At 45.9% G+C, this 21,873-nt stretch overlaps 1 protein-coding gene across 2 annotated transcripts in view; it reads left to right on the top strand.

Moving 5' to 3' along the window:
* Positions 1-21,873, top strand: part of LOC129853969 (cadherin-23-like) — a 565,813-nt gene that overhangs the window by 191,404 nt on the left and 352,536 nt on the right. For both annotated transcript variants that reach the window (XM_055920546.1, XM_055920536.1), the window contains exon 9: positions 11,102-11,180. In XM_055920546.1, the coding sequence (XP_055776521.1) occupies positions 11,102-11,180 (79 nt within the window). The remainder of the gene's footprint in view (positions 1-11,101; positions 11,181-21,873) is intronic.

Below are 21,873 nucleotides of genomic sequence, written 5' to 3'. Positions count from 1 at the left end.
ATGTATTGCAAAGTCCCTCTTTGCCATGCAAATTAATTGATTCCCCAAAAAACATTTCCACTACAATTCAGCCCTGCTGACATCATGTCAGTGATTCTCTCGTTAACACAGGTGTGAGTGTTGACAAGGACAAGGCTGGAGATCACTCTGTCATGCTGATTGAGTTTGAATAACAGACTGGAAGCTTCAAAAGGAGGGTGGTGCTTGGAATCATTGTTCTTCCTCTGTCAATCATGGTTAACTGCAGGGAAACACGTGCCGTCATCATTGCTTTGCACAAAAAGGGCTTCACAGGCAAGGATATTGCTGCCAGTAAGATTGCACCTAAATCAACCATTTATCGGATCATCATGAACGTCAAGGAGAGCGGTTCAATTGTTGTGAAGAAGGCTTCAGGGCGCCCAAGATAGTCCAGCAAGCGCCATGATTGTCTCCTAAAGTAGATTCAACTGCGGGATCGGGGCACCACCAGTACAGAGCTTGCTCAGGAATGGCAGCAGGCAGGAGTTAGTGCATCTGCATGCACAGTGAGGCAAATACTTTTGGAGGATGGCCTGATGTCAAGAAGGGCAGCAAAGAAGCCACTTCTCTCCAGGAAAAACATCAGGGACAGACTGATATTCTGCAAAAGGTACAGGGATTGGACTGCTGAGGACTGGGGTAAAGTCATTTTCTCTGATGAATCCCCTTTCCGATTGTTTGGGGCATCCGGAAAAAATCTTGTCCAGAGAAGACAAGGTGAGCGCTACCATCAGTCCTGTGTCATACCAACAGTAAAGCATCCTGAGACCATTCATGTGTGGGGTTGCTTCTCAGCCAAGGGAGTGGGCTCACTCACAATTGTGCCTAAGAACACAGCCATGAATAAAGAATGGTACCAACACATCCCCCGAGAGCAACTTCTCCCAACCATCCAGGAACAGTTTGGTGAAGAACAATGCCTTTTCCAGCATGATGGAGCACCTTGCCATAAGGCAAAAGTGATAACTAAGTGGCTCGGGGAACAAAACATCGATATTTTGGGTCCATGGCCAGGAAACTCTCCAGACCTTAATCCCATGGAGAACTTGTGGTCAATCCTCAAGAGGCGGGTGGACAAACAAAAACCCACAAATTCTGACAAACTCCAAGCATTGATTATGCAAGAATGAGCTGCCATCAGTCAGGATGTGGCCCAGAAGTTATTTGACAGCATGCCAGGGCGGATTGCAGAGGTCTTGAAAAAGACGGGCCACACTGCAAATATTGACTATTTGCATAAACTTCATGTAATTGTCAATAAAAGCCTTTGACACTTATGAAATGCTCGTAATTATACTTCAGTATTCCATAGTAACATCTGACAAAAATATCTAAAGACACTGAAGCAGCAAACTTTGTGGAAATTAATATTTGTGTCATTCTCAAAACTTTTGGCCACGACTGTAGATGACCTGGAACCAGTGGGATTGGTGACGGGTATGAAGCGAGGGCCAGCCAACGAGAGTGTACAGGTCGCAGTGGTGGGTAGTATATGGGGCTTTGGTGACAAAACGGATGGCACTGTGATAGACTGCATCCAATTTGTTGAGTAGAGTGTCGAGGCTATTAACTTCTTGCAACTACAGGGGGTGCTGTTTTCTCATTAGCATAATTGCATTACAGATTAAACGGCTTCCTACTAAATTCTTTATCGTACAATATGCATATTATTACTATTATTGGATAGAAAACAGTCTCTAGTTTCTATAGGCGTTGGAATTTTGTCTCTGAGTGGAACAGAACTCATTCTACAGCAATTTCCCTGACATGGAGTCAGATTTCACACATTTTGGCCCCTGATCTGGAGTCAGTTTAAAGGCCACTGTGAACGCTATCAGGATACGGACACTGCTTACGTCTTCCCCTGGATGCCTTTACGTGATGTAGCTTTGAATGGTATCGATTGCGCAATCACAGCCACTATAAATGAAAAAAACCTGTAGGTAGGAACTCTTTTCCAGATGCGTCGGGCGCGCGGTGGACACCGACCTGCTCTTTTTCCAAGCATTAGTGTAGCCAGTAATATTTCTCAGGTCATGTTTTTACTCGTTATAGGAGTTAAAAACATCATAAGGTAGTTAATTTAAACCGTTTTATAGCAATTTATATCCGTTTAGTGCGCATTTTGGGACATTTATTTCTGAGACACTGGAAACGGGCAGGTTTCCAGTTCATGCCGAACGCAGTTGGCATTTCCACATGGCAAGAGGACAGCTTTCGACCAAAAGACGATTAGACCCAAGAAAGGATTCTTTGCCCAAGATTCTGATGGAAGAACAGCTCAAAGTAGGAACAATTTATTATGATAAATCGTGTTTCTGTCGAAAAATGTTAATCGCTTATGACGCCATCTTGTTAGAAGTAGCTTCGCTTGGCGCAAACTGTATTGAAAAGTAAGGATAATTTAAAAAAATTAAATCAGCGATTGTATTAAGAATTAAATTGTCTATCAATCGCTGTCCACCCTATATTTTTTTAGTCACGTTTATGAGTATTTATGTATACGACTAGATCACTGTCTAATATGGCGCACGACATTGTCTGACCAGCTGGGCAACTTTTGTCATTGTCTAACCATGATTTTGGTGGCTAAATATGCACATTTTCGAACAAACTGTATATGTATGTTGTAATGTGATGTTACAGGAGTGTCATCTGAAGAATTCTGAGAAGGTTAGTGAAAAAATGTATATGTTTTGGCGATGTTTACGTTATCGCTCTCTTTGGCTAGAAGCAATGCTCTGGTAACGTTTGCATATGTGGAATGCTAATATAACGATTTATTGTGTTTTCGCTGTAAGACACTTAGAAAATCTGAAATATTGTCTGTATTCACAGGATCTGTGTCTTTCGATTAGTGTATGCTGTGTATTTTTACGAAATGTTTGATGATTAGTAATCAGGTAAACACGTTGCTCTATGTATTTATTCTAGTCCATTTGTGACGGTGGGTGCAATTGTAAACTATGATATCTACCTGAAATATGCACATTTTTCTAACAAAACCTATCCTATACCATAAATATGTTATCAGACTGTCATCTGATGAGGTTTTTTCTTGGTTAGTGGCTATCAATATCTTAGTTTAGCCTAATTGGTGATAGCACCTGATGGAGTAAGAAACTGATGGAGTTAGAAAAGTGGTGTCTTTTGCTAACGTGGTTAGCTAATAGATTTACATATTTTGTCTTCCCTGTAAAACATTTAAAAAATCTGAAATGGTGGCTTTATTCACAAGATCTGTATCTTTCATTAGGTGTCTTGGACTTGTGATTTAATGATATTTAGATGCTACTATTTAATTGTGACGCTATGCTAGGCTATGCTACTCAGTGTGGGGGGGGTGGGGGGTGCTCCCGGACCCGGGGTAGATACTCGTGAAAGGTTAAATAAATGACATCGCCAAAGTCAAGGATCGGTAGGATAGTCAGTTTTACGAGGGTATGTTTGGCAGCATGAGTGAAGGGTGCTTTGTTGCGAAATAGGATGCTGATTCTAGATTTAATTTTAGATTGGAGATGCTTAATGTGAGTCTGGAAGGAGAGTTTACATTCTAACCTGACACCTAGGTATTTGTAGTTGTCCACATATTCTAAGTCTGAACCGTGTAGAATAGTGATGCTGGACGAGCGGGCAGGTGCGGGCAGTGATCGGTTGAAGAGCATGCATTTAGTTTTACTTGTATTTAAGAGCAGTAGGAGGCCACGGAAGGAGAGTTGTATGGCATTGAAGCTCGTCTGGAGGTTAGTTAACACAGTGTCCAAAGAAGGGCCGGAAGTATACAGAATGGTGTCGTCTGCGTAGAGGTGGATCAGAGAATCACCAGCAGCAAGAGCAACATCATTGATATATGGAGAAGAGAGTCGGCCCGAGAATTGAACCCTGTGGCAACCCCATAGAGACTGCCAGAGGCCAGGACAACAGGCCCTCCGATTTGACACACTGAACTCTATCAGAGAAGTAGTTGGTGAACCAAGCGAGGCAGTCATTTGAGAAACCAAGGCTGTTGAGTCTGCCAATAAGAATGTGGTGATTGACAGAGTCAAAAGCCTTGGCCAGGTCGATGAATAAGACTGCACAGTAATGTCTCTTATCGATGGCGGTTATGATATTGTTTAGGACCTTGAGCGTGGCTGAGGTGCACCCATGACCAGCTCTGAAACCAGATTGCATAGCGGAGAAGGTACATTGGGATTCGAAATGGTCAGTAATCTGTTTGTTAACTTGGCTTTCGAATACCTTAGAAAGGCAGGGGAGGATAGATATAGGTCTGTAGCAGTTTGGGTCTAGAGTGTCTCCCCCTTTGAAGAGGGGGATGACCGTGGCAGCTTTCCAATCTTTGGGAATCTCAGACGATACGAAAGAGAGTTTGAACAGGCTGGTAATAGGGGTTGCAACAATTTTGGCAGATCATTTTAGAAAGAGAGGGTCCAGATTGTCTTACCCAGCTGATTTTGTAGGGCTCCAGATTTTGCAGCTCTTTCAGAACATCAGCTATCTGGATTTGGGTGAAGGAGAAATGGGGGAAGCTTGGGCGAGTTGCTGTGGGGAGTGCAGGGCTGTTGACCGGGGTAGGGGTAGCCAGGTGGAAAGCATGGCCAGCTGTAGAACAATCCTTATTGAAATTCTCAATTATAGTGGATTTATTGGTGGTGACAGTGTTTCCGCGCCTCAGTGCAGTGGGCAGCTGGGAGGAGGTGCTGTTATTCTCCATGGATTTTACAGTGTCCCAGAACTTTTTGAGTTTGTGCTACAGGATGCAAATTTCTGCTTGAAAAAGCTAGCCTTAGCTTTCCTAACTACCTGTGTATATTGGTTCCTAACTTCCCTGGAAAGTTACATGTCACTGGGGATATTCGATGATTATGCAGAACGCCACAGGATGTTTTTGTGCTGGTAAAGGGCAGTCAGGTCTGGAGAGAACCAAGGGCTATATCTGTTCCTGGTTCTACATTTTTTGAAAGGGGCATGCTTATTGGAGAGGAAGGCACTTTTAAAGAATGACCAGGCATCCTCTACTGACGGAATGAGGCAATATCCTTCCAGGATAACCGGGCCAGGTCGATTAGAAAGGCCTGCTCTCTGAAGTGTTTTGGGGAGCGTTTGACAGTGATGAGGGGTGGTCGTTTGATCGCAGACCCATTACGGATGCAGGCAATGAGGAGGTGATCACTGAGATGTAGGTGGTGTATTTGGAGTTGGTTAGGATGATATCTATGAGTTTGCCCGTGTTTACGGATTTGGGGTTGTACCTGGTGGGTTCATTGATCATTTATGTGAGATTGAGGGCATCAAGCTTAGATTGTAGGATTGCCGGGGTGTTAACCTCTCTGGGATCGTTCGGGACACTAGTGTCCCACCTCGCCAACAGCCAGTGAAAATGCAGGGTGCCAAATTCAAAACAACATACATTATTAAAATTCCTCAAACATACAAGTATTTTACACCATTTTAAAGATACACTTCTCGTTAATTCAACCACAGTGTCCAATTTCAAAAAGGCTTTACGGCTAAAGCACAACATATCATTATGTTAGGACAGCGCCTAGTCACAATAAGCATTCAGCCATTTTCCAACCAAAGAGAGGTGTCACAAAAAGCAGAAGTATGGATAAAATGAATCACTAACCTTTGACGATCTTCATCAGATGACACTCCTAGGACTCAATGTTACACAATACATGCATGTTTTGTTCGATAGAGATCATATTTATATCCAAAAACCTCAGTTTACATTGGCGCCAGGTTCAGAAATGCCTCCAAAACATCCGGGGATATTGCAGAGAGCCACATCAAATAACAGAAATACTCATCATAAACTTTGATGAAAGATATATGTTTTACATAGAATTAAAGATAAACTTGTTGTTAATGCAACCGCTGTGTAAGATTTCAAAAAATCTTTACGGCAAAAGCACAATATTCAATAATCTGAGTACAGCGTTCAGCCACCAAAGCAAGCCATACTTACCCGCCAAATTGTGGAGTCGACAAGTCAGAAATAGCATTATAAATCTTCACTTACCTTTGCTGATCTTCGTCGGAATGCACTCCCAGGACTCCCACTTCCACAATAAATGTTTGTTTTGTTCGATTACGTCCATATTTATGTCCAAATACCTCCGTTTTGTTGTGGCACAATGCGCGAGCGCAAAATCCAGAGGAAAAGTCTAAATAGTTCCATTACAGAAACATGTCAAACAATGTTTACAATCAATCCTTAGGGTCCTTTTATAATACATCTTCAATATTATTCCAACCGGACAATAGCGTATTCATTACAGAGGAAAAAGAACGAACGGCGTGACCGCGCAGTAAACAACTCATTGGCCTCAGCCTAGTCCACTTGTTGAAACAGCTCTTATTCCACCCCCTTCCACAATAGAAGCCTCAAACAACTTTCTAAAGACTGTTGACATCTGCTGGAAGCCTTGGGAAGTGCAATATGGCCCCATAGACACAGCATATTGGATAGACAATCACTTAAAAGAAACTACAAACCTCAGATTTCCCACTTCCTGGTTGGATTTGTCTCAGATATTTGCCTGCCATATGAGTTCTGTTATACTCACAGACATTATTTTAACAGTTTTGGAAACTTTAGAGTGTTTTCTATCCAAATATACTACTTATATGCATATCATAGCTTCTGGGCCTAGGTAACAAGCAGTTTACTCTGAGCACCTTATTCATCCAAGCTACTCAATACTGCCCCCCTTTCCCAAAGAAGTTAAGCATGTCCCAGTTTAGGTCACCTAGCAGCACGAGCTCTGAAGATAGATGGGGGCAATCAGTTCCCATATTGTGTCCAGGGCACAGCTGAGGGCAGAGGGTGGTCTATAGCAAGCGGCAATGGTGAGAGACTTGTTTCTGGAAAGGTGGATTTTTAAAGTAGAAGCTCGAATTGCTGGGTACAGACCTGGATAGTAAGACAGAACTCTGCAGGCTATCTCTGCAGTAGATTGCATCACCGCCCCCTTTGGCAGTTCTAACTTGTGGGAAAACGTTATAGTTAGGGATGGACATTTCAGGGTTTTTGGTGGTCTTCCTGAGCCAGGATTTGGACACGGCTAGGACATCCAGGTTGGCAGAGTGTGCTAGGGCAGTGAATAAAACAATTTTAGGGTGGAGGCTTCTGATGTTAACATGCATGAAACCAAGGCTTTTTCGGTTACAGAAGTCAACAAATGAGAGTGCCTGGGGACACGCATGGCCTGGGTTAATCTCCACATCACCCGAGGAACAGAGGACGAGTAGGATGAGGGTACGGCTAAAGGCTAACAAAACTGGTCGTCGAGTGCATTGGGGACAGATAATAAAGGGAGCAGATTTCTGGGCGTGGTATAATAGATTCAGGGCATAATGTACAGACAGGGGTATGGTGGGGTGAGGGTACAGTGGAGCTAAACCCAGGCACCGAGTGATGATAAGAGAGGTTGCATCTCTGGCACTAGTTATGCTGGGTGTGATGACTGCATGTGTGGGAGGTGGGACAAAGGAGGTATCTGAGGCATGTTGAGTGGGACTAGGGGCTCCGCAGTAAACTAAAACAATTATAAATATCCTAAACAACAGTATACAAGGCATATTGACATTTGAGAGAGACAAAAAGCCAGGCATAAAGCAATCACAGGTGTTGATTGGTAGAGCTAGCTAAGACAACAACGTGTAAGACAACAACAGCTAATCAGCTAAGATAACAACAACAGGTAAAATGGTGATGAGTGGGCAGAGAGGGTCAGTTAACTACACACAGGGCCTGAGTTTGCGGCAGGTGTCGACAGATAAACAAATATAAACAAAATGGAGTACCGTGATTAACCTTTCATTGCTACCCATCCCGGATCCGGGAGCATCCTCATCTAAAAAGCTGACTAGCATAGCCTAGCCTAACGCGACAGGGATATCATATAATATAATTTTCATGAAATCACAAGTCCAATACAGGAAATGAAAGATAAACATCTTGTGAATCCAGCCATCATTTCCGATTATAAAGTGTTTTACAGCGAAAACACAATATGTATTTCTATTAGCTAACCACAATAGCAAAAGACTCAACCGCATATTACTCACAGATATAATTCAAACAGTTTTAGAAACTTGAGTGTTTTCTATCCAATAGTAATAATAATATGCATATTGTACGATCTAGAATAGAGTACGAGGCAGTTTAATTTGGGCACAATTTTTTCCAAAGTGGAAACAGCGCTCCCATGTTGACAAGAAGTTAATGAACAGTCCAGCAGGCATCAGCTATGTAGTCAAGTGATCATAGGGTCCAGTGAACAGCAATAGATGGAGCAGGGAAGCCACGGGGTAGTCGTTACTACGATAGCATGGGGAAGACACAGCGTTTAAAGTTACCAGGCTGGGGTAAGTAGAAGCGTCTGCTCCGACGTCCGGCAAAGGCCGGGTTGAAGGCACAGCGGATGGAGTTTCGTCGGCAGACCAGTCATGGTGGTATGGTGGGGTGCCGTGTCGATAAAGGGCCCAAGCCAAATGGCGAAAGAGGTGTTGTAGTTGTAGTAATTTTGTTTTGCTAGCCGGGAGATGCACGTGGCTCGCGGCTAACTGGTGCTAGCTTCGGGACAAGGGCGTTAGCTGCTATAGCCACTTGGTAGCAGCTAGCTAGCAGCGATGATCTGATGCAAAGGTCCAGAGCTTACGGCAGGGAACCGGTGAAGCAGTGGATTCTAGCCGTGTTTGGGTAGAGTCCGGGTGATCACTGAGTATGCCGGGAGGTGGGCCTGGCTCAGGGCTAGCTTCGGGGCTGGGTCACTCAGTGGCAGCTAGCTAGCTGTGATGATCAGGAGTAATGGTCCAGGTTTTACGGCAGGAGTTCGGCGTTATAGTGGAGAAAACAGTTCGATACTGGTAGGCTGGCAAGTATTATCCAAGCTAAAAAAAAGAGCTGGTCTGTGCAGAAGGTAAAGGCCGCTAACAGTGGCTAACAATGACTAAATAGCTGGTAGCTAATTACCTGGCTGCTGATAGCTAGACTCTGATGGAGGTTCTGGCTATAAGGTCTAAAGAAATAGTGGTTCTGTATAACATTGGGGGAGGCAGGTTACCGGAAGGTATATTTAATTTAAAAATGTAAAAGAGATGGAAAATAAAATTGAAATATATTCAAAAAAAGACGAAAAATACAAAAGTACACGAGAGAACGACAAAACACGTTTGCAGTGCTTCGCCATCTTAGAAAAAATCTAATAAAAATGAAGATCTGTGAAGTTATTTGGATTTTTAAGAATTATCTTTGAAAGACAGGGTACTGAAAAAGGGACTTTTTTTTTTTGTTGCTGAGTTTATATACTGATATCATGTGACACAGATTGCACACAGGTGGACTTTATTTAACTTATAATGTGACTTCTGAAGGTAATTGGTTGCACCAGATCTTATTTTGGGGATTCATAGCAAAGGAGGTGAATACATATGCATGCTCCACTTCTCCGTGAATTATTGAAACAAGTATTTTCTTTCATTTCACTTTGGACTATTTTGTGTATGTCACATGAAATCCAAATAAAAATCAATTTAAATTACAACGAAGGGGGATGAATACTTTTACAAGGCATGGTTAGTGCCACGATACTGTAAATGTGCTATTCTCACACAATCCTGCCCTCAGATCATATTCTAACGGGCATCTGTTATTTTCAGTTTGCTAGTGTTTGCCTGTGATAAGCCACCGGGCTTGACTGACTGAGTGGGTGTCAACTATCCTCAAGGCTGGTGACATTTTCACGTAAACAGATATCAAACACGTAGCACTGTCATAGGTCATTTTTTAAATGCCATCCCTCCCTCTCTTTCTGTCTTTCTTTCTCCCTCTCTCCAGCTCTTTTTTCTTTCTGTCTCTCATTCCTTCCATCCCTCACTGTCCCTCTCTCTCCCTCTATCCCTTTCTGTCTCTCTCTTTCTGCAAAACATCCATACAAAACTTTGATGGCAGGTTGAGATTGAACCGTATTTTTCAAAGAACAGCATAGGGACATATTTTTTGGCTGTTATGGATTTGTGTTGTCAGAGATGCCATTTAAACCCTTTCTGGGACAAAGACACTTTGGCTGTCAAACTGGTGAGCTGAAAGGAACGAGAGAGGGAGAGGGGGAGTATTTGTGGGTGGTGGGGGTGGGGAGGGTGTAAGGTAGCATTGTACAAGGATAAGGGAAAAAGAAACAGAGAATATAGGAGGTGAGAGCTGAGAGGGAGGGAGGAAGGGTGAGAGAGGGGGGAGGGTGAAGGGTAGGGGGTTTAAATGCCGGTTGATTGAACATATTCCACTTGTGTGGACAGCAGGAGAATATTGCTCATATTACTTCAGCTCTCTCCATCTCTCTCCCTGTTTCTACCTACCCTCTCCCATCTCCTTCTCTCTTCCCTCTGTCTCTGGTAGTGATCGCTCCAATCTAAAATACCTTTAATTGATTCTGCTGTAATTAGTCAATGACAAAATATGCTTTGGCAGAATTGGAGCATAAACATGCCTCAGACACAATTTGCTAGATCAATGAAAGGCAGATATGAAAAGAGGGAGAGAGGGATGGAGAGAGAAGAGGGAGGGGGTGTTTTCTGGTCGGCTTAGCAAAGGTAGCGAGAGATAATGTGAGAGAGAAGGAAAGGGAGAGAGGGATGGAGAGAGATGTTTTTAAGCACCGCCACCTTGTCTGATTGAGGCGCGGAGGCCGAGAACACTGCGGATCAAATACTTTTCAAATAGCTTATTTTTCTTCACCACTCTCTCTTTCTCGTTCTCTATTTTTTTTTCATGAGTTGCAACCTCATCTGCTCAGCTGGAGAGTTTTGAAACGATAGGTGTGTGTGTGTGTGTGTGTGTGTGTGTGTGTGTGTGTGTGTGTGTGTGTGTGTGTGTGTGTGTGTGTGTGTGTGTGTGTGTGTGTGTGTGTGTGTGTGTGTGTGTGTGTGTGTGTGTGTGTGTGTGTGTGTGTGTGTGTGTAATGAGTGTATTGGTGTGGCAGAGTATAAGGGGAAGAGAAGTTGTGCTTACTATAGTGTCTACAAGATAATAAGTGCTCTAAACAAATGTTTTCCTGTGTGTGTATATCCACAGGGCTATGAGGTGCGCAAGATAAGAGCCATTGACCAGGATCTGGGGAGACCGAGAGGCATCGGCTACACCATCATCTCAGGTCTGTCACAATCAATTAGTTAATCAATCCCCATCACACTCACACACTCACTCACTGCTTATTATTGGGTGTTAGGGTTATAAACTAAACATTGCTTTTAGAGTTGAACTGACCATACCAGAATATACAACATACAATACTATCAGAAGCACAGCGTTCTTTGTTTCATGTCTGCAGGCCTTACCATTGCTGAGATATTACAATGTTTGTGTCAGTATTCTGGGTCAAAGTGTCGGGGGACATAATGCACAGGTCAAAGGCAAAGCCTTTTCCAAAAATGGCACCACAATGACACAGGTGGACTAAGATTAACACATATAAACTCAAATATCTCAAGATAGGAATGTCCTATCAACAGGACTTTTTCAGGGGTTATACAATAATATGAGCATGTTAAAATTAAATATTTCCACTGACCAGGTGAATACAGGGGAAAGCTATGATCCCTTATTGATGTCACCTGTTACATCCACTTCAATCGGTGTAGATGAAGGGATGTATTTTTAAGCCTTGAGACAATTGAGATGTGTATGTGTACCATTCATTCATGGTGAAGGGGCAAGACAAAATATTTAAGTGCCTTTGAAAAGGGTGTGCTAGTAAGTGCCAAGCGCACTGGTTTGAATGTGTCAAGAACTGCAACACTGCTGGGATTTTCACGCTCAACAGTTTCCTGTGTGTATCAAGAATGGTCCACCACCCAAAGGACATCCAGCCAACTTGACACAACTGTGGGAAGCATTGGAGTCAACATGGGCCAGCATCCCTGTGAAATAATTTTGACACTTTGTAGAGTCCATGTCCCGACGAATTGAGGCTGTTCTGAGGGCAAAAGGGGGCTGCAACTTAATATTAGGAAGTGTTCCAAATGTTTTGTACACTCAGTGCATATGTACTGAACAAAAATATAAACACAACATACAACAATTTCAAGATTTTACTGATTTACAGTTCATGAAAGGAAATCAGTCAATTTAAATAAATTAATTAGGCCCTAATCTATGCATTTCACATTCCTGGGAATACAGATATGCATCTCTTGATCACAGATACCTTAACGAAAAAGGTAGGGGAGTAGACCCTGGTGAGGACAAGGAGCACGCAGATGAGCTTCCCTGAGACGGTTTCTGACAGTTTCAGAAATCCCTCGGTTGTGCAAAACCAGTTTCATCCGCTGTCTGGGTTGCTGGTCTCAGACGATCCCGCAGGTGAAGAAGCTGGATGTGGAGGTCCTGGTCTGGCATGGTTACACGTGGTCTGCGGTTGGACGTACTGCCAAATTCTCTAAAGCGCCGCTGGAGGCGGCTTATGGTAGAGAAATGAACATTCAATTATCTGGCAACAGCTCTGGTGGACATTGCTGCAGTCCACATGCAAATGTGTCACTTGCTCAAAGCTTTAAACATCTGTGGCATTGTGTTGTGTGACAAAACTGCACTGCATTTTAGAGTGGCATTTTATTGTCCCCTGCACAAGGTGCACCTGTCAGCTTCTTGATATGCCACACCTGTCAGGTGGATGGATTATTTTGACAAAGGAGAAATGCCCATTGACAGGGATGTAACAAATTTGTGCACAACATTTGAGAGCAATACACTTTTTGTGTGTGTGGAACATTTCTGGGATTTTTTATTTCAGCTCATGAAATATGGAACCAACACTTTACATGTTGCATTTATATTTTTGTTCAGTGTAAATTCATTCTCTGATCCTTTGAGTGGGTGGAAAACATGCCAGTTCATGCTGAAAGAGCTCTGATACATTTGGAGGATGTCCTCCGGAAGTTTTCATACAGTAATTCATGTGTAAGTCTATGGAATGTGATGAGAACCATGAGCTTCCTAGGTTTTGTATTGAAGTCAATGTACCCAGATAATTACGGAACAGCTACACCTTCAGAGTGCTTGTAACGTTCCTGACCTATTTTTATGTTATTTTGATTATGTTTAGTTGGTCAGGGCGTGAGTTGGGGTGGGCATTGTATGTTGTGTGTGTTTGGTTAGTCCATGGGTGTTGTATGTGTATGGGATAGTGTTTGTTAGGTTGTCTAGTTATGTCTATGGCTGCCTAGATTGGGTCTCAATCAGAGACAGCTGTCATTCATTTGTCTCTGATTGGGAGCCAGATTTAAGGTAGCCATAGGCAGTAGGCTTTTGTGGGTGTTTGTTCCTGTGTCCTCACAGGACAGTTGAAGGTTAGTCTCATTTGTTGTTTTGTAGTTTTGTAGTGTCTTGTTTGCTGTGTTCATTAAAAGATGGCTTATTTCCCTCAATCCGCATCTTGGTCCTATCCATGCTCCTCCTCGTTTGAGGAGGAGAACAACAATGACTGCCTTTACAGAAACACCCACCACAACAGGACCAAGCGGATTGAAGAGAGAGAGCAAGAACTAAAGCAATGGAGAGAAGAGGAATGGAGTTGGGAGCAAATTTTCAATGGAGAAGGACCCTGGGCTAAGGTTGGAGAGAATCGCCGCTCTCGGGAGGAGAGGAAGGCAGCCACAGCCCAGGAGCGCTGGTATGAGGAGGCAGCACATAGGAGAGGCCGGAAGCCCGAGAGGCTCACCCAAAAATGTCTTGGGGGGGGGCTAAAGGGGAGTGTGGCGAAGCCGGGTTGGATACCTGAGCCAACTCCCCGGGCTTGCCGTGGAGTAAGAGGGCGTCGTACTGGTCAGACACCGTGTTATGCGGTAAAGCGCACGGTGTCCCCAGTACGCGTGCTTAGCCCAGTGCGGGCTATTCCACCTTGCCGCACTGGGAGGGCTAGGTTGGGCATCGAGCCGAGTGCCATGAAGCCGGCCCAACGTATCTGGTCTCCAGTACGTCTCCTCGGGCCGGCGTACATGGCACCAGCCTTACAGGTGGTGTCCCCGGTTCGCCTGCATAGCCCAGTGCGGGCTATTCCACCTCGCCGCACTGGCAGGGCTACGGGGACCATTCAACCTGGTAAGGTTGGGGAGGCTCGGTGCTCAAGAGCACGTGTCCTCCTTCACGGTCCGGTTTATCCGGCGCCACCTTCCCACCCCAGCTCAGTACCACCAGTGCCTACACCACGCACCAGGCTTCCAGTGCATCTCCAGAGCCCTGTTCCTCTTCCACGCACTCTCCCTATGGTGCGTGTCTCCAGCCCAGTGCCTCCAGTTCCGGCACCACGCACCAAGCCTCCTGTGCGTCTCCAGAGCCCTGGACACACTGTTCCTTCTCCCCGCACTCGCCCTGAGGTGCGTGCCCTCAGCCCGGTACCTCCAGTTCCGGTACCACGCACCAGGCCTAGAGTGCGCCACGAGAGTCCAGTGTGCCCTGTTCCTGTTCCCCGCACTCGCCCTGAGGTGCGTGCCCTCAGCCCGGTACCTCCAGTTCCGGTACCACGCACCAGGCCTATAGTGCGTCTCAGCCGGCCAGAGTCTGCCGTCTGCCCAGCGGTGCCTGAACGGCCCGTCTGCCCAGCGGTGCCTGAACTGCCCGTCTGCCCAGCTCCGTCTGAGCCATCTGTCTGCCCAGCTCCGTCTGAGCCATCTGTCTGCCCAGCGCCGTCTGAGCCATCTGTCTGCCCAGCGCCGTCTGAGCCATCTGTCTGCCCAGCGCCTTCTGAGCCATCTGTCTGCCCAGCGCCTTCTGAGCCATCTGTCTGCCCAGCGCCGTCTGAGCCATCTGTCTGCCCAGCGCCGTCTGAGCCATCTGTCTGCCCAGCGCCGTCTGAGCCATCTGTCTGCCCAGCGCCGTCTGAGCCATCTGTCTGCCCAGCGCCATTAGAGCCGCCCGTCTGTCCCGAGCCAGTAGAGCCGTCCGTCAGTCAGGAGCCGCTAGAGCCGTCCGTCAGTCAGGAGCCGCTAGAGCCGTCCGTCAGTCAGGAGCCGCCAGAGACGCCCGCCAGTCAGGAGCCGCCAGAGACGCCCGCCAGTCAGGAGCCGCCAGAGACGCCCGCCAGTCAGGAGCCGCCAGAGACGCCCGCCAGTCAGGAGCCGCCAGAGACGCCCGCCAGTCAGGAGCCGCCAGAGACGCCCGCCAGTCAGGAGCCGCCAGAGACGCCCGCCAGTCAGGAGCCGCCAGAGACGCCCGCCAGTCAGGAGCCGCCAGAGACGCCCGCCAGTCAGGAGCCGCCAGAGACGCCCGCCAGTCAGGAGCCGCCAGAGACGCCCGCCAGTCAGGAGCCGCCAGAGACGCCCGCCAGTCAGGAGCCGCCAGAGACGCCCGCCAGTCAGGAGCCGCCAGAGACGCCCGCCAGTCAGGAGCCGCCAGAGACGCCCGCCAGTCAGGAGCCGCCAGAGACGCCCGCCAGTCAGGAGCCGCCAGAGACGCCCGCCAGTCAGGAGCCGCCAGAGACGCCCGCCAGTCAGGAGCTGCCAGAGACGCCCGCCAGTCAGGAGCTGCCAGAGACGCCCGCCAGTCAGGAGCTGCCAGAGACGCCCGCCAGTCAGGAGCTGCCAGAGACGTCCGACAGTCCGGAGCTGCCCTACAGTCCGGAGCTGCCCTACAGTCCGGAGCTGCCCTACAGTCCGGAGCTGCCCTACAGTCCGGAGCTGCCCTACAGTCCGGAGCTGCCCTACAGTCCGGAGCTGCCACTCAGCCCGGACCTGCCGGAGCTGCCACTCAGCCCGGACCTGCCGGAGTCCCTCAGCCAGGACCTGCCGGAGTCCCTCAGCCAGGACCTGCCGGAGTCCCTCAGCCAGGACCTGCCGGAGTCCCTCAGCCAGGACCTGCCGGAGTCCCTCAGCCAGGACCTGCCGGAGTCCCTCAGCCAGGACCTGCCGGAGTCCCTCAGCCAGGACCTGCCGGATTCCCTCAGCCAGGACCTGCCGGAGTCCCTCAGCCAGGACCTGCCGGAGTCCCTCAGCCAGGACCTGCCGGAGTCCCTCAGCCAGGACCTGCCGGAGTCCCTCAGCCAGGACCTGCCGGAGTCCCTCAGCCAGGACCTGCCGGAATCCCTCAGCCAGGACCTGCCGGAGTCCCTCAGCCAGGACCTGGAGTCCCTCAGCCAGGACCTGGAGTCCCTCAGCCAGGACCTGCCGCCCCTTGTCCCGGTGCTGCCCCTTGTCCCGGTGCTGCCCCTTGTCCCGGTGCTGCCCCTTGTCCCGGTGCTGCCCCTTGTCCCGGTGCTGCCCCTTGTCCCGGTGCTGCCCCTTGTCCCGGTGCTGCCCCTTGTCCCGGTGCTGCCCCTTGTCCCGGTGCTGCCCCTTGTCCCGGTGCTGCCCCTTGTCCCGGTGCTGGTCGCTCATTTAGGTAGTGTTAGTGGGAGGGTGGTCATTGGGAGGGGGATAAAGAAGCGGGGATTGTTTATGGTGGGGTGGGGACCTCGCCCTCAGCCTGAGCCACCACCGTGGTCAACTGCCCACCCAGACCCTCCCCTGGACTTTGTGCTGGTGCGCCCGGCGTTCGCACCTTGAGGGGGGGGGTTCTGTAACGTTCCTGACCTATTTTTATGTTATTTTGATTATGTTTAGTTGGTCAGGGCGTGAGTTGGGGTGGGCATTGTATGTTGTGTGTGTTTGGTTAGTCCATGGGTGTTGTATGTGTATGGGATAGTGTTTGTTAGGTTGTCTAGTTATGTCTATGGCTGCCTAGATTGGGTCTCAATCAGAGACAGCTGTCATTCATTTGTCTCTGATTGGGAGCCAGATTTAAGGTAGCCATAGGCAGTAGGCTTTTGTGGGTGTTTGTTCCTGTGTCCTCACAGGACAGTTGAAGGTTAGTCTCATTTGTTGTTTTGTAGTTTTGTAGTGTCTTGTTTGCTGTGTTCATTAAAAGATGGCTTATTTCCCTCAATCCGCATCTTGGTCCTATCCATGCTCCTCCTCGTTTGAGGAGGAGAACAACAATGACTGCCTTTACAGTGCTGTTTATTTTATTATTATTTTTAACTGCCAAGTCAGTTAAGAACAAATTCTTATTTACAATGACGGCCTACTGGGGAACTGCCTTGTTTAAGGGCAGAATTACATATTTTACCTTGTCAGCTTGGGGATTCGATCCAGCAACCTTTCAGTTACTGGCCCAATGCTCTAACCACTCACTCTACCTGCCACTCTACCTGCTCTACCTGCTGCCCCAGAGGTAAATGTAGACCTTCATTGCAAAACAGTGTGTTGTCATCAATTATTTGGTTACATGTGAATATATTTAGTATTGTTTTGTCAAAAAAGAATAACTTTTTTCGAAGGTAGCACTATATTTATTTGTATGAAATTTACTGAGGAGGATGGTCTTCCCCTTACTCCTCTGAGGAGCCTCCACTGCTAAAGGCATAGTATCATGTGAGGTCACTTGTCAAGTCAGTCAATCAGTATTTGCTACAGATGTGCTCAATAGTGCTTGAGCACAATGTATAATGTTGGAGCTCAATGGTCAACACTGTGTTGACTATAATGTCCTGGACAAATCCTGTCTTCATGTCGCACACGTCGCTTTGGCTCTCTCTTCTCATGTAGCTCCAAGCAATCGGTCTCCTTCACTATGTCTCCCATTAGCTCCTCTGTCAGAAACAGCTTGAATCACTATGCTGCAGAAGGAGATGGCAAGGGGCTTTGCAGGAGGGGTGAAATGGCTAGCGGCCTTCCAGCTACTGCAGACCCACTGTTGGCCTGCCTCCATCACCACCAGCATCTTCAGAGGGACCTGGAACATCATTGGTGGGCAGGTGGGCCTCTGATTTAGGGTTCTGAATAACCACAAGGTTGGGGGGACGCCCACTGTCACCGTCAGAACCTGATTCTTCACTTTCATACTCAGACTCATTGTCAGAATGTACGCATTTGTAAATGGTCTCCTTTTGAAAGACATTGCTAATGCTATAGCTTAGCCTACTAGCTACATACATAAACAACACTGAGTGGCTCTGAGTGAGTGTCAGAGGTTACGTAATTGACATCCGGCACCCGCCACTTGTATCAATGAATCATTATGGTTTATGAGGTAATTATTGATTGATTTACTGTTTTATTTGCTTGTTTTCAAGGTGTGGTGACAAATCATGCATTACGAGTCTTGCATAGATTGTAATGGACACATATGTGTGTAAAATACTTTTTTTGAAATGTACTGATTATGATGGAGACAACTATGTATGGAGACATGTTTGTTGACATCCTACAATGCATTCTGGGTTTCACGTAAATGTCTGTCAGACCAAAGATGTTTTACAAAATGAAGTGAAGGGATGAACTCATATTTCGAGAAAAAAGTTAATGATGGGAAGTGAATGATGGTGTGTGTGTGTGTGTGTGTGTGTGTATACTTACAATATACAGACTAATTGGTCAGAAGAGGGGGTAAAATATACTTCATTCTAAATGCAATTGTTCCTGAGGACCTGAGGTTTAAATGTATTCAATCTTTACTTTAGTTTCACCAAAACAAAAAAATGAGAGAGCGAGACAGTAATCACGGTAAGAGAGAACATCTCTGCCCCACCCTCAGTTAGCTAACGGTGGCTTATTAGCCACATACTGGCGGTGAATCTACGATCACTTCAACAATTCAACTTGAAATCTTGATAGCAGTATAGCAAGATGTGCAGTGATATATTTTTTTGTGCATTTCGTTTCATGTATATGGTCAAGCACTGAGTGTAGATGAACTCTTGCTTACCTTTTTACCAAGGCAATATATTCATAGCTTTCTGCTAAAATATGTCAATTTAATTCACAGTTGATCAAAATATTATGATTTATAAAGTGAGCACCAGAGGCAAAGTAGAATTCTAACTCAGCGTACATATTTTGTCACATTACCTATTTTCTGATGATAATCATACAGAATAATACACAAGGCTGATTCAAACACACACCATTCAATACTTTCCTATACTAATACAACAGAATAATAGAATAGGCATGTCCATAAACGTTCAATCTCTGTTCAGTTCAACTGTGCAGAACATTGAATATATAATTATAAATAAGCCTAAATATAAATATGACAGTAATCAATCAAGATCATACATCAGGGAGTTTGGCTGCTATACCACCTCTGCCTGGGTTCTATTAGGACACTGCAGCAAAACATTTTGCAAAGGAAACCGCAAATTAGCATTTACTATATTATTGGACAAGTTCATAGTATCTCTCTCTAATTTTTTGACTGGGCATGTTTACCGATGATAGGACGGGACCAGTGTCAATTCAGAAAGCTTATGAACAGTCTAAAGTGAACAACAAATCCATTTGTCTGGTTTCTTCCGCCCACAAATGCATTATGAGTTATCGTGTTACAACACTTTTCACAGGACATGGGGAGTGATAGAGAACAGAGGACACTGGTGGGGGGAGCTATAGGAGGACGGGCTCATTGTAATGGCTGGAATGGAATAAATTGAACGGTATCAAACACATCACACATATGGAAACCATTCCAGCCATTACGATGAGCCCGTCCTTCTATAGCTCCTCTCACCAGCTTCCTCTGATAGAGAGATACATTACATGTTTGTGTGTGTGTGAGAGTCTGTGCCTGTCTGCCTGCACACGTGTCGGTGTGATGTGTGTCAGAGACATTACATTTTACCAACCCACGACTAAGTTGTGTTACAATACCTTTAGGGCCGCACCAAAGTTAGACAGACAGAGACATAATATCCTGTAAACCAACATACAGGCTTTGGGCAAGTGAGGGTGTGTGTGTGTGTGCGTTCGTGCGTGCATGCGTGCGTGCGTGTGTTGCGGGCATCCTCGGTGATGTGCTTCATGTCTTTGTATCCCACAAAGTACAGACACTTCAAACAGAACTTTCTTCAACTATCTTTCACATATTGTACAGTATGTACTGCAGCTGAAAATGGAAGGGCGTACGATCATGACTATTTCCAGCCAGTCTGTATTGTGCTGTAATGCTAGGAGACCTACTTTATGTTTTGTTGTTGGGACCGGTTCTTTAGCCTCTTAGAGCACAATGGACAGAGAAATAGAGAGAGGGAGAGAGAGATGTGGGGATGGACATACATAATAAAGAGAAAGGAGAGGACAGTATAATGCAGAGAAGACAGTTTCATCAACTATACTGTATATTACAAAAGTAACTGAAGATCAGTATAGCTAATTTTACCCCCAACATCGGACACCCCCTAACTTTGGACACTCTTGCGGTTGGAGGACTAAATCACCTTGAGCTCAACATTTAAATGGACTGGAAAATAACGGTAAGTTTTGCGACTAAAGACACCCTTCTAGCTAGCTGACCACCGATTTTTATTGCAATTTATGTAAGTTTAGTTAGGTTTTGAGAGTTTTCTAAAAAGTAATATGTATACACATTTTGTGGGACACGCTGTATATTGTAAAATTTGACTACGTGACAGACCACACATCATTTAACTTTTTACCTCTGAAATATAGCTAACGGATTTGCTAATGTTGCTAGCTTGGTTGCTAAATGTTGATAGAACTGCTAAGTAAGCAAAAAGGAAAATCATTTTAAGCGTTAGATAATACATATCACGAAAACAACTGAAGTTGTCAAGCTTTTACCGTATCAAAATTGGAGTCTTCTGACGGGCGTGTTTTGCACAATCTGCAAAAATATTTTTTGAACTTTGAACCATTAACTTTTTGACACCTATCACTCACTGTAGGCTAGGTTTCATCTTACAACAGCTACATGGAGGCAGTATTTAGTCAAATGTTACAACGTATGCATCAATATTATACTAATTGGGACAATTTTTGTTACAAAAGACATAGTTACACTTTCAATTATTGTGAAATCGTTCATCATCACCTTTCAATGCCTTAACTTTGAAATGTAAATGTTTATACATATTCAGATTGAGTTATCTTTCTAAAATGTGTATAATATGCCAAGTTATTTAGCTACATGCATTTACCACCACAGCATGGAGAAAGTCAAGAGGAAGGAGTGGAGTGAGATGGACATGTTCCACGCCATGGAGGACTGCGGGGCAGGGATGGCTATCCGAAAGGCTGCCAAGGTTAGGCATCTTTTGTTTTTAAGGGATTACCACGTCTATAAGCATTTTATCTGCTAGTAACAGTTTTATTTTCTTATCTACCAAGGTGCATGGCGTATCTCGGCAGATCCTGGTGGCCAGGCTGGGCGACCGGGTAATCCATGGTTGTCGCAGTGGACCACCCACATTGCTTGCACCAGAGGATGAAAGTTATCTGGTGCAGTACTGTATCTACAACGCCAGCCATGGGTTCCCCTTCACCAGACAGAGGCTGATGAAATACGCCGAAAAAATACGCAGGTATTTGGGGTTCTATGTGTTTATGTATGTAGAATGATGGACTGACTGTTCTCAATGTGTGTGATGTAAATGTGGATGTGTATGGTGATGCCAAAACAAACATTTTCATCCTGGATGGATACTTTTATATTCTATTATAAGTTTTGGGCACCCAGGGGAAACAATCCCACCACTTGGGAAGAGGTGGTGGGAAATATTTAGGAGGACTCACAAGAACCTGAGCATGAGGATGCTGGACACCCTGGACAGGGGGAGAGCTGAGTGTGCCACACGTCCGGCGATGGACACCTTCTTCACTTCTTATGAAAGCGCTTGGAGGAGAGTGGGTTGAGGGAGAAACCCAGACAAATCTATAACTGAGATGAGTCTGGGTTTTGTAACAACGACCAGAGCAGGCACAAAGTGCTTTCTCCCTGGTGCGCTAAACACGTGTACCAGCAGGCTCCGGGGACCAAGGAGCACATCACAGCGCTGGCCTGCTTCAAAGCAGCTGGAG

This window comes from Salvelinus fontinalis, chromosome 1 (assembly GCF_029448725.1).
Source record: "Salvelinus fontinalis isolate EN_2023a chromosome 1, ASM2944872v1, whole genome shotgun sequence".
Taxonomy (NCBI): domain Eukaryota; kingdom Metazoa; phylum Chordata; class Actinopteri; order Salmoniformes; family Salmonidae; genus Salvelinus; species Salvelinus fontinalis.
The sequence above is the reverse complement of the archived record's forward strand: the minus strand, read 5'-3'. Positions and strand labels throughout refer to the sequence as shown.